Here is a 12,336-nt window from a genome sequence, read left to right on the forward strand (position 1 = left end):
GGAAAAAAAAATGTTGATCAAAACATTATGACTGAATTTGACAGTCTGAAATGGAAGTGTTTTCAAAATCACTTCAACTCCAGGTTAAGTCCAATAGAGTATCCAGAAGAACTTCAAAGTCATTGGTTTGTTCTTAAGTACTATCTCACTATGAGCTATTAAGGTAGTATTGTTAATGTGTATTTTTTTGAAACAGGCTGAAATTCCGTGGTAAATTTCTTTATCTCATCTGGTTATTTTCAAAGTTGTCACTGTGATGGCTAATCTTGGTTGTTGACTTTACTACATCTGGAATCAATTAGCACCCAAGCAGCTGGGCACACCTGTGGGGGATTTTTCTTGATTAAATAATCTGGAGTGAGAAGACCCAGCCTAAATCTGGGCTATACTCTGGTGGTGGGCTATATGAGAGAACATGGACAAAGCATACTTTGCCTGCTTGCTCTCATTCTCACTAGAAAGCTTATCTTTCCTGCTGATGAGGCATTACTCACTGTTGTCAGATCATTTCTGTGTGCTTCCAAAGTAAACTGTTGACTGGCTGAGACATTCAACCTCATAGACTGAACAACTATCAGATTCTTGGACTTTCCAATGTGAGGCAGCACTATTAGACTAGCCAAACCACAGCAGACAAGCCATTCTAACAAATCTCATTTTAACATGTATGGCTTACTGTATTAGTTCTGTTCTTCCAATCTCATTTTAACATGTATGGCTTACTGTATCAGTTCTGTTCCTCCAGAGAGCCTGACTGTTATAGTCACTGTTTGGAACCAGAGAATGATGAGGAACTTATGTATACATAGAGCATCACTGAGAGCAATATCAAATTTCTTTTAGAAAATTTTATTAATCTATCCAAAACATGTAACAAAACTTATATCCACTTTAAATAACTTAAGCAAATAGATTATTTCATTCTTTCATTTAATCTATAATATCATCATATATAAAAAATGGTGCCACAAAACCCAGTGGGTGAGAATAAAGTAATTTTGTATATATTTTTTCTCTCATGCAGATCCTGAATAAGCAACACAAATACCAAGGGCCGTGTTGTGACTGGAACCCAGAAACCTCCTTAAACCCACCTATGGCATTTGAACAGATCTATGCACTAGAAATATTCTCATCACTTACACTCCTAGCTTTGCCCTTAGTCACCTGCATACAGGCCTCTCTTTAAGGTCATTGAATTTATTAACTCAGGGGACCTTGATTAAAATCCTGGTGACATCAGTGCAGAAGCTCTTCACATCATCTCTTAGGCTTCACCTTAAGCACACATCTGCCCGGAGGATAAATCACTGCTACCGGGAGGATGGGCAACCACACCACGGTGACCATGTTCATTCTGTGGGGATTTTCCGGTTTCCCAGAACTGCAGAATCTACTCTTTGCTGTGATTCTCCTCTCCCATGTGACCATCCTCTTAGCAAATGCATCCATCATGGTGGCCATCAAGCTCAACCACAGCCTTCACACCCCCATGTACTTTTTCCTCTTCGCCCTGTCCTTTTCAGAAACCTGCACCACTATGGTGATCCTGCCCCGCATGTTAGTGGACTTGCTATCAGAGAGCAAGGCCATCTCTCTCCCTGAGTGTGCCACCCAGATGTTATTCTTCTTTGGATTGGGAGGCAATAACTGCTTCATCTTGTCTGCCATGTCTTATGACCGTTACACTGCCATCCACAACCCCCTGCATTATCCAATCCTGATGACCCAAAAGATCTGCCTTCAGCTCATTGTGGCCTCTGGTATGCTTGGCTTCTCAGTTTCTCTGTGTATCATTATCATAATATTCAACTTATCTTTTTGCAACTCCAACATAATTCAGCACTTTTTTTGTGATATTGAGCCTGTGGTATCCCTTGCCTGTAATTACACTTCTTATCAGAAAATGATTCTCTTTGCACTCACTGCCTTTGTGTTGGTAGGCAGCTTTATTTTGATCATGGTTTCTTATGTCTTCATCATGACAGTAGTTGTGAAGATGCCCTCTGCCAAGGGAAGGTATAAGACCTTTTCAACATGCTCCTCTCACTTCACTGTGGTGTTCATACATTATGGATTTGCTTGCTTTGTCTACCTGAGGCCCAGGAACAGTGACTCTTTCAGGGATGACACGCTGTTAGCAGTGACATACACGGTTCTGACACCTCTGCTCAACCCCATCATTTACAGTCTAAGGAACAAAGACATGCAGACAGCCCTAAGGAAAGACATAGGCAATGTAATCAGGTTTTTCCCTCAAATGGTAAATAAAAGAGCTCAAAAGATTTGAAAAATGTGTATGGTGTTGGGGAAAAATGGGACACTTAATGATTAAGATCATAATCCAATGAAAAGAGCATTTGTTTTCTGTTTCATTATTTTTGTTTTGTGTTTGAGACATGGATGGTCTCGTTATGTAGCTCTGGATGGTCTGGAAGTTACTATGTAGACCAGGTTGACATTGAACTCATAGAAATCTACCTACCTCTGCTAGAAATAATGGAATAAGTCCCCATACCCAGATTTTAGTTGTTATTTCCTAATCACCAGATCTAGTCTACTTTTCGGTCTTCTTATTACAAAACTCAATGGCATACTAAAATGCCCGAAAATACTTATATATGTGTATATATTGCATATGTAGAAACACAGATACTAAACACATTTTTTATTTTAAATTTTATTCCTTATGTACATTACCTCTACTCAATCTAAACCCTCTTCCACCTCTGCTCTCTTTTGGATCCACTTTTCTTCCATTTCCATTAAAAAATAAAGAGAAGGCTTCTCAGGGTTATCAACTGAACAGGTCATAATAAATTAAAATATAATTAGGTACCAACCCTCATATAAAGGCTGGAAGAGGCAACATAGTAGGAAAAAAAGAGTCATAAGCACAGGCAAAAGAGTCAGAGATAGCCCCCACTCCCACTGTTGGGAGTCCCATAAGGACACCAAGCTACACAACCATATGTATATGCCAAAGACCTAGCTCAGACCCAGATAGAGTTCATCCTTTTGCTTCAGCCCATATGAGCTCTGCTTAGTTGATTATTTAGATCATGTTCTCATGGTGCCTTCAGACCCTCTGGCTCCTAGAATTGTTCTTCCCATTCTTCTGGTTCCTCTGGATTTTCCTAGTGTTTGGCTGTGGATATCTCTGCCTATCAGTTCCTGGCTGATGTCTCTCTGATGACAGTTGAAGCCAGAGAGCAATCTATAAGTATATCAGAATATCAGTAGATATCATTTCATTTACTTTTTTGCCAGTCATATTTTTGCCATATTTGATTCTATCCTGGAACTCTGGACTGACTAGCCTCTGGTTCCTGGCCATTTATGCAGTGTTAGGTGTGGATTCCTTATCCTGGTATGACCTAGAGTTGGGCTACCCTCACAAGTTTTGTGCCATCATTACCTCAGCACATCTTTCAGGCAGGACATATTGTGGGTCAAAAAACCAAAACACATTTTATAATGCTATATTTTCATGTGATCAACTTTATATAAAAAGCTAAACAAACCAAAACCCCCTATATTTAACTGAATAAGAATGAGGCTGAAGAGAAGAGGAAGAGGAAGGAGAAAAGAGAAGAGAAAGAGGAAAAAAGATAGAGGAAGAAGGAAATGAGCAGGGCAAAGGTTTGGGAAAGTAGAAAGAAGCATAACAAATGTAGTGTTCAAAGAGAAAATGACCACAACACAAAGGCATTTCAAAGGATTTTAAGAAGCCTTTTGGTTTAACTCAATTCAAGTAAGTAATGAAAATAAGCCTGGAACAAATAATAGAACATATTGTCTAAAAATAATCATAAAAAAACTTGACATGATGGTGCACTTCTGTAACCCCAGCACAAAGGAGGATAAGGTAGTCATATCATAATTTTTCAGAATTCCTCAGTTCTTCCTGAAGCCAGAGAAAGGTTGCTTGCCTAGGGCTGCAAGGCACAGCCTTCCTTGAAAGGCGAGGGACAGTGCCTAGACTAATTTGTGGGCTCAGGAGCTTCAGAGGACCACAGGGTTTGGGGATGGAAGTCACAGGGTTCTCACAGTACGAGGATGGAAGACTTCTCAGTGTGGGAGAAAAAGAGAGACACACAGAGAGAATTTTAACATACCAGATTCTATGAAAGGTATAGAAAACTCGGTCAAAATTTATTTTTTCCATTCCTCTCCAAAGTATTAGATTAGATGGTTCAAAATCAACATCTTTCATTCTTTAGACAGGTATTTTATGCTAGCTATATAGCTCAATGTTAGAAGGCTCAAGTTTCAAGGTAGAAGAAATAATAATCCTATTATTAAAAGTGATACAAACCATAGAAAACTAAACAGTATATCATTTATGAAATTTAGAGAGTTATGATGTTTTATATGTCCCTACAGTCTTACTGAAAATACTGTATCAAGGTTCTCAAGTGACTTGTGGAAAGAAATAGGTGCTGTGAGGATGGCTAAGATTCTAAGCATTTGCAGGTCACATTAGTGGCTCTCCACATAATGAGTTCCACTATTGATTCTATAGCAGGACAAAGGGCTGGAGGTGGAGGAAAGATTGGGACCGGGGCAAAGTCCTACATATGTGAAGAGAAGAAAATGATTGTTCACTATTACTCTCAGGACAATGGTACCTCTGGTACTAACTAATACTAATACCAATGCTTGTCAGGAAGATGGCCAATACATGATTTAGAAATGGAATAAGCAGCCAGGAGGATGTCAACGCTGGGTACCGATGCCAATAGAGTAGAGAAAGGAATGGTGAGCTTTTCTCAGACACCCAGATTTAATTAAGATTGGGAGGCAAGGAATAGTTGGTGTGATATAGAGAAGATTCCAACATAAATTAAAGAATTTTGGGAAAAGTCAAGGAACAGAGAAAAATATAAAAGAGAAGTAGCCCTGGACAGAAAGCCCGTGAAGGAGTTTGTGAGAGCCAGAGGTTTGAATCTGAGCATGAAGGGTGTCAGAGCTTGTGGGGACTCCAGATCTCATTCTTTGATCAAAACTGGATCACAATTTGCTGGATCACAATGGTTCTCTGTCCAACCATTTCATATTCTGTTTTCCCAGATTCCCCCTCCTAATAGTAAAGTGAGTGATTCTACATGTAATAACATTTTAGCGTTTTTATATGATTAATTGTTAAGGCTCAAGAGCCAGCAGCAGTGAGCTGCATGCTTTCTCCCAAGCCTCATTGCCTGCTTTCCTGAGGAGGCTTGCAGAGCCCCGGGTGTAAAAGGAATTTTTATTCTCCTGTTTCAGTTGTTGTCTTGGAGGCTTATTGCCTCTGTCTGCTATCCTTGGGCCTAGTCCTGGAAGCTTATCTCCATACAGTCTAACCTAGGCCCAAAATGTTTTCAGCCTTTGAAACTAACTGCTTAAGCCTTGCCCTTTCTCATTAAAGAAATGTTCAACGTCATTAGTCATCAGGGAAATGAAAATCAAAACAACCCTAAGATTTCACCTTACACCCATCAGAATGTCTAAGATCAAAAACTCAAGTGACAGCACATGCTGGAGAGGATGTGGAGAAAGGGGAACCCTCCTTCACTCCTGGTAGGAATGTAAACTTGTACAACCACTTTGGAAATCAATCTGGCGCTTCCTCAGACAACTAGGAATAGCTCTTTCTCAAGATCCAGCTATACCACTCCTAGGCATATACCCAAAAGAGGCTCAAGCACACTATAAGGACATCTGTTCAACCATGTTTGTAGCAGCTTTATTTGTAATAGCCAGAAGCTGGAAACAACCCAGATGTCCCTCAATGAAGGAATGAATACAGAAATTGTGGTACATCTACACAGTGGAATACTACTCAGCAATAAAAAACAAGGAAATCATGAAATTTGCAGGTAAATGGTGGGATCTGGAAAAGATCATCCCAGAAGCAGAAAGACACACATGGTATATACTCACTCATATAGACATATAATATAGGATAAACCTACTAAAATTTGTACACCTAAAGAAACTAATCAAGAGGGAGGACTCTTGCTAAAATGCTCAATCCCTATCCAGAAAGGCAAAGAGGATGGATATCAGAGGAAGGAGAAAAGAGGGAACAAGTCAGGAGCCTGCCACAGAGGACTCTGAAAGGCTCTGGCCTGCAGACTATCAAAGCAGATACTGAGACTTATGGCCAACATTTGGGCAGAGTGCAGGGAATCTTATGAAAGGAGTGGGAAACAGTAAGATCTGGAGAGGACAGGAACTCCACAAGGAGAGCAACAGAACCAAAAAATCTGAACACAGGGGTCTTTCCTGAGACTGATACTCCAACCAAGAACCATGCATGGAGATAACCTGGACCCCTGAACAGATGTCCTATGAACCCCATGGCAGTTCAGTGTCCAAGTGTGTTCCATAGTAATAGGAACAGGGACTGTCTCTGACATTAACTGATTGGCCTGCTCTTTAATCACCTCCCCCTGAGGGGGAAGCAGTATTACCAGGCCACAGAGGAAGACAATGCAGTCACTCCTGATGAGACCTAATAGACTAGGATCAGAAGGAAGGAAAAGAAGACTTCCTCTATCAGTGGTCTTGGGGAGGGGCATGCATGCAGAGGATGGAGGAAGGGAGGGATTGGAATGGGAAGAGGGAGGGAACCACAGGAGGGATACAAAGTGAATAAAGTGTAATTAATAAAGAATTAAAAAATAAAAACAATTATAATAAATAAAAAAATAAATAAATTTAAAATATAAAAAACCAACAGAACTTATATGAGAGACTTATGTTTATAGATGCAGGTAAGTGCTGGCCGATTAAAAGGATAACACAATGAGAAAATCACTAAATGCTTCCATATTAGTGAATATACTGTTTTTTTATGAAGTTCTTGATAGCAAGATGATAAAATTTATATCTACAATATCGTCATATATTTGTAAATTTTCATGGTATGCTGTCCATTCATCTGGAAGTTGAGAGCATATTACACTATTTAAAATTCCAGATATTTATGGCTACCAGTGAGTGTTAGCCATCAGCTTTTTCATGGCCTCTTTAACATCCTTGTTTCTGAGGCTGTAGATGAGGGGATTCAACATAGGAATCACCACTGTGTAGAACACAGATACCACCTTGTTCTGGTCAGTGGAGTAGCTGGACTTGGGCATCACATAAATGAATGTGATGGTCCCATAGAACAGAGTGACTGCAGTGAGGTGGGAGGTGCAGGTGGAGAAGGCCTTGTGGCGGCCTTCAGTGGAGCGCATCTTCAGGATTGACACAAGGATGTAGACATATGACAGAGCAATAATAAACACAGTGACCACAATGATGGAGCCTGAAGAAATAGCAGGAATGATTTCTGAAGAAAACTCATGAGAACAAGAAAGCTTCAAAAGTGGTGAATAGTCACAGAAAAAGTGATTAACTTTATTTGGTCCACAAAAGGACAGATTTAATAAACAGCCAGTAAATGTCCAAGCATTCACACATCCACCTATGTAGGAAGCTCCCACTAGGAGGATGCAGACTTTGGAGGACATCTGCGTGGAGTAGAGCAGGGGTGAGCAGATGGCCACATAGCGGTCATAGGCCATGGCAGCCAGCAGGAAGCACTCGGTTGACCCAAATGTCACTACAGAACAGAGTTGAGCTACACAGCCAGCGACAAGGATAAATGTTTCCTTCCTGAGAAAACCCCTCAGCATGATGGGTGTTACTGACGAAGAGTACCCAATGTCTACAAAAGCCAAATGGCTGAGGAAATGGTACATTGGAGTATGAAGCTGAGAGCTGCTTCTGATTAGCATGATTATGCTGACATTGCCTAGTATGGTGACAGAGTAGATTATTAGAAACACAACAAATAAAATTGTACGGACTGTAGCATCCTCTGTTAACCCCAGAAGAATGAAATCTGTCACAACTGTGTAGTTTCCAGGTCCCATCTACTGCCAGCAGAAGAAAAATAGTCAGCTATGAGAATAGAATACAGCTTTGTCAGTTATTGCTTCCCAGTGGCTAAATGGTGTAAATGACAGAAATACAGATACGATTTAAAAATTCCAGGAGAAGTATTTTCATGTACTACCTTACATAAATGCCAAAATAGTAAATATCAGTTACTGCATGGACAATAAAAATTAGTACTTCTCTTTTTCTTTGTGACACTTACATCATTTGTGCTTCATGTTGTTAGTTTATATTCCAATGAGGAATAGAGAACCACTGATACAGAACAACTCATTTTTTTCAAGAATTCAGTATCAGGGAGAGTGCGTGTACACATGCACACACATACACACAGCCACACACATACACACAGACATACACCATCTGCACTCAAACACCATTGAAAACCATGTGCTCAGATATTACACCATTACATTTCCAGTTAGTTTAAAATGATCAGTTTATATTCACTGCGCCAAACCATAGGTCTCATGGCAGTTTTGTTCAAGTAGTACATCTGCTTTGACAATATTCAACTTCATTTCCCTCTCCCATTTCTTTGTTCTTCTTTCCTTTTCATAAGTATTCCACCATCTTTATCCATGTTATGTATGTGTGTATGGATGTTACTACTTCTTAATAACAGTATATGTGCATGGACTAAGCAATTCCAAGCCACATTATGAATGGTGTACATTCATTCTTATATCTGAACTTCATTGTATTATTTTCCTTGTATAGGGCAGAGATATGAAATTTATTTGTGAAACTTAACCTTTTAAAGAAAATATATGTATATAACAGTATCAAAGCTGAAATTAGCATTGTATGGCATGGATGTAACAAGTATACAGAAATGTCATGACTAGTTTAACAACACAGAGCAGTTATAGGGAACTGACTTTGTCACTGGCAGTTTATGGGATGCTAGATAATGGATGGCAATATATGAAACTTATCATTGCTTTATTTCAGAACATGCCACTTTGTGATATTTCTAATTTGAATATGATAGTCTACATAATGCCATGTTTTTGACCATAAAAACAAACAAATGTAGAACTAATAATTAATGTCTTTTTAAAAGTGTCTTATAATTTCTATTATAAGAATGAGAAATAAACATCCCTGTAGCAACAGAAAAGGAAAATCATTACCTGTCAGTGTCTGAGCCACAAGGACAAACAGAAAAGAATTGCTAATGTAAAGCAAGGCTATGCTTTATGAGAAATGGTGTCTTATGGGAAATGATCCCTTGAGTATCTATCTTGCTTGTTAAAATTCCACTGAAAACCCATAAGGACTGAAAATTGCAGATAGTCATGTTCATACATATACATGTTTTCTACTAGCACTTATCAACTAACCTTGTGCATTAACTTTTTAGATGAAAACTTCATGGAATGATAAACATCTTTCTCACAATATTGAAAATGTCACGAGTCAACAAGGGTTTCAACTGTGCTGTTGAAACACTTTTAGCTCAAAGCTGAAAGCTTTCAACAACAAAATCCATTTTATACATCTATCTCTAAATGGTATTATATTTATTTTTAAATTTATTGTCTGGGGAATGATCTAAATAATAGATAATGCCACAGAGATTCTATGTGTACTCCACACCTTAGGACAATGTCACAGTCAGTATAGTGACACAGAATAAAGGTACAGTCAAGTCATAGACCATATCCACCCCATGAGTTGTTTATGCTGTCAATTATAACCACAGGGATCTCCCTCCATTCCCAATTCTATCTTTCATCTATTATAACATATAATGTCTTCTCTATCTCCCTCTGTTTATTAGAGAGATTGAATACTTTATTTTACTTTTTAAATTTCTAAAATAAGTTCAACTTTTATTTATATATTTGTTCATTCAGGTCACATCCTGTTCATACCACACTCCCTTTTCTTTTCCTAGCCACACCTTCCCTCCTTCTTCCACCTATCCCTCTCCTTTACTCCTCAGAATAGGGGAGCCCCTCTCTACCAGTCCACCCCAGCAATCAAGTTGAATCAGATTAAGCTCATCTTCTTCCCCTGTGGTTTTGCAAGGCAGCCCTGCCAGGGGGAAGTGATCAAAACATAGGCAACAGAGTCCATGTCATAGCTAGCCCCTACTCCCCTTACTAGGGAACCCACATGAAGCCTGAGCTGTCCATTGGCTACATCTGTGTAGTGGGGCTTACACGGATTCATGGTCCTTGGTTGGTGCTTCAGTCTCTGCAAGCCCCTCTGGTCCCTGGCTAATTGGTTCTGTTGGTTTACTTGTGAGCTTCTGTCCCCTTAAAAGTTACCTTGTTTACAAGATGTGCAGGGATAAAAATTGAGCAGAGATTGAGGGAATGTTCAACCAATGCCTGGCCCAACCTGAGACCCGCCCCAATGGGAAAAAGTCAACTCCCTGACACTATTAATGATACTTTGCTATGCTTGCAGACAAGAACCTAGCATAGCTGTCCTCTGAGAGGCTTCACCAAGCAGCAGATTGAAACGTATGTTGGGACTCACAACTAAATACTGGGCAAGTCATAGAGAATTCTTGTGGAAGAGTGGGGGAAAGGATAGTCTTCTCCATCTCTTAGTTTTGTCTCTTTCAAATCTTTATCATTATATAACACTGTTCTATATATGTACCTAGTCATCTTTGTTTTGAGCTTTGTACTGTCAAATATTCATGTGACAATGCCCATTTTTCCTTAATTAATGTTTACAATGACAATTTTTCTTTTTAAAATTCTATGCAGCCAGTTGTCATGAGACCTGACAGGCTAGGGCCAAATGGAAGGGGAGGAGGAACTCCCTTATCAGTAGACTAGGAGAGGGGCATAGGAGGAGAAGAGGAAGGGAAGGTGAGATTGAAAGGGGACAAGGGAGGGAGCTACAGCTGGGATACAAAGTGAATAAACAGTAATAAAAAAAATACGAAAAAATTCTAATCCCTGTCATTATTTTGTATATTTGATATCTCTTAGACAGTGTAGGGCTGAGGTTTTTTTCCCCACATATACTGAGCCATCTCTCCAGCTCCCTACCCCATACTGAGCCAGGAATAATGGGGAGAAAAGAATATTCAAATGAGGATATTCTACTTTAGGAAAGCTTACCTTGGAGAGAAAAATCCGTGGTGTGAGCAAACAAACACTTTACTAGTACTGAAGTGAGCAGGCTGAAGAGATGGCCTAGTAGGTACAAGGGTTTGCTACACAAACCCGAGGATCCAGTCTCACTCCTACAAATGCCCCTCAAAGGCTAGCTGGGATAGGGCGCAACTGCTTTGCCATTGTTTCTATGATGAGATGAGAGCAGAGGCTGGAATATGTTCTGAAGGCTTGATGCCAACTAACCTTAAGTACACAGTGGGGCAGAAATTAAAGAAACTATGCTCCAAAACAGGTTGGAACAGAGATACCAGACTCCTGGAATGTTGTCTTCTGGCCTCTATATGTACTCTACATCCATTCCCCCCCAGAGAGAGAGAAAGAGAGAGAGAGAGAGAGAAAGAGAAAATCCAAAACAAAACAATAGACAAAATAAAACAAAACCAAAATAGAAACAAACAAACAAACAAAAACAACAGAGTAACAAAGGAAAGGAAAATATTAAATACTATTTTGACTTCATTGTCATCAGATGAGAAACCATCTTTCAGACCAGTTTTATTCTCTAAATAATAAGTCCTTTGTCCTTGTCTACTTAAATATATTTCTGTCTTTAATTTCAGAAGTTTAATCAGGATATTGCTTGCTCTCGGTTTCTTTAATAAAAAATAAATGTGTTTAGCTTCCTGAAAGCTGTAACTACTAAGACCTCAAGGTTCATCTTTATGTTGGCCTCTGTGTTTCTGTTAGTTTTCAACTGAATGTTATTAATTTTACTGCTCTTGCTGTCCACTGTGTAACTGGATATGTTACTCTTTTTCTTTTATAAATGTTGGGATGTTTTTATGCTATATATTTTTCACTACTATGTCAGTATCTTGCTGTCATTGCTATTTTTTTTTTGGCAACACTTATTGTGGTAACATATTTTGACCAAAAAAAACTTGAAGAAGAAAGGATTTGTTTGGCATACCCTTTAATGGCACAGTATGTCTTTGAGGTAAGAACTTAAAGGTGGTACCTAAAGACAGGAACTAAAACAGAGACCATGGATGAACAGTGTTTATTGACTTGCTTTCCATGGCTCTCTTATACCAGGCAGGACCATCTGCTCAGGGGTGGCACCACCCACCATGGGAAGGGCTTTTCCACATCAATTGTTAAACAAATGTCTTACAGAAGTGTTCACAGGCCAGTCTGTTGGAGGCATTTTTAACTGTTGCCCTCTCTTCCCCCATAACTCTAGTTTGTGTTAAATTGACAAAAATAAATAAATAAAATAAAATAAAGTAAAATAAAATCTAAACCTCACATCATTTTC

At 39.2% G+C, this 12,336-nt stretch overlaps 2 protein-coding genes across 2 annotated transcripts; one reads left to right on the forward strand and one right to left on the reverse strand.

Moving 5' to 3' along the window:
• The first annotated feature begins 1,324 nt into the window (after positions 1 to 1,324).
• LOC129676905 (olfactory receptor 10T2-like) lies at positions 1,325 to 2,290 on the forward strand. The gene has a single exon (XM_055607421.1). It carries the CDS (start codon positions 1,325 to 1,327, stop codon positions 2,288 to 2,290), a length of 966 nt encoding a protein of 321 aa, XP_055463396.1.
• A 4,684-nt stretch (positions 2,291 to 6,974) lies between these two features.
• LOC129676920 (olfactory receptor 508) lies at positions 6,975 to 7,907 on the reverse strand. The gene has a single exon (XM_055607456.1). The coding sequence runs from the start codon at positions 7,905 to 7,907 to the stop codon at positions 6,975 to 6,977; it is 933 nt and encodes a 310-aa protein (XP_055463431.1).
• Between the last annotated feature and the right edge of the window lie 4,429 nt (positions 7,908 to 12,336).

The sequence above is a fragment of the Psammomys obesus genome, unplaced genomic scaffold (genome assembly GCF_907164565.1).
Source record: "Psammomys obesus unplaced genomic scaffold, mPsaObe1.curated_primary_1811, whole genome shotgun sequence".
NCBI classification, from domain to species: Eukaryota; Metazoa; Chordata; class Mammalia; order Rodentia; family Muridae; genus Psammomys; species Psammomys obesus.

Bases quoted from the DNA above. Each gene is read 5' to 3' on its own strand.
- LOC129676905 (XM_055607421.1), top strand. From the start codon at position 1,325: ATGGGCAACCACACCACGGTGACCATGTTCATTCTGTGGGGATTTTCC.
- LOC129676920 (XM_055607456.1), bottom strand. From the start codon at position 7,907: ATGGGACCTGGAAACTACACAGTTGTGACAGATTTCATTCTTCTGGGG.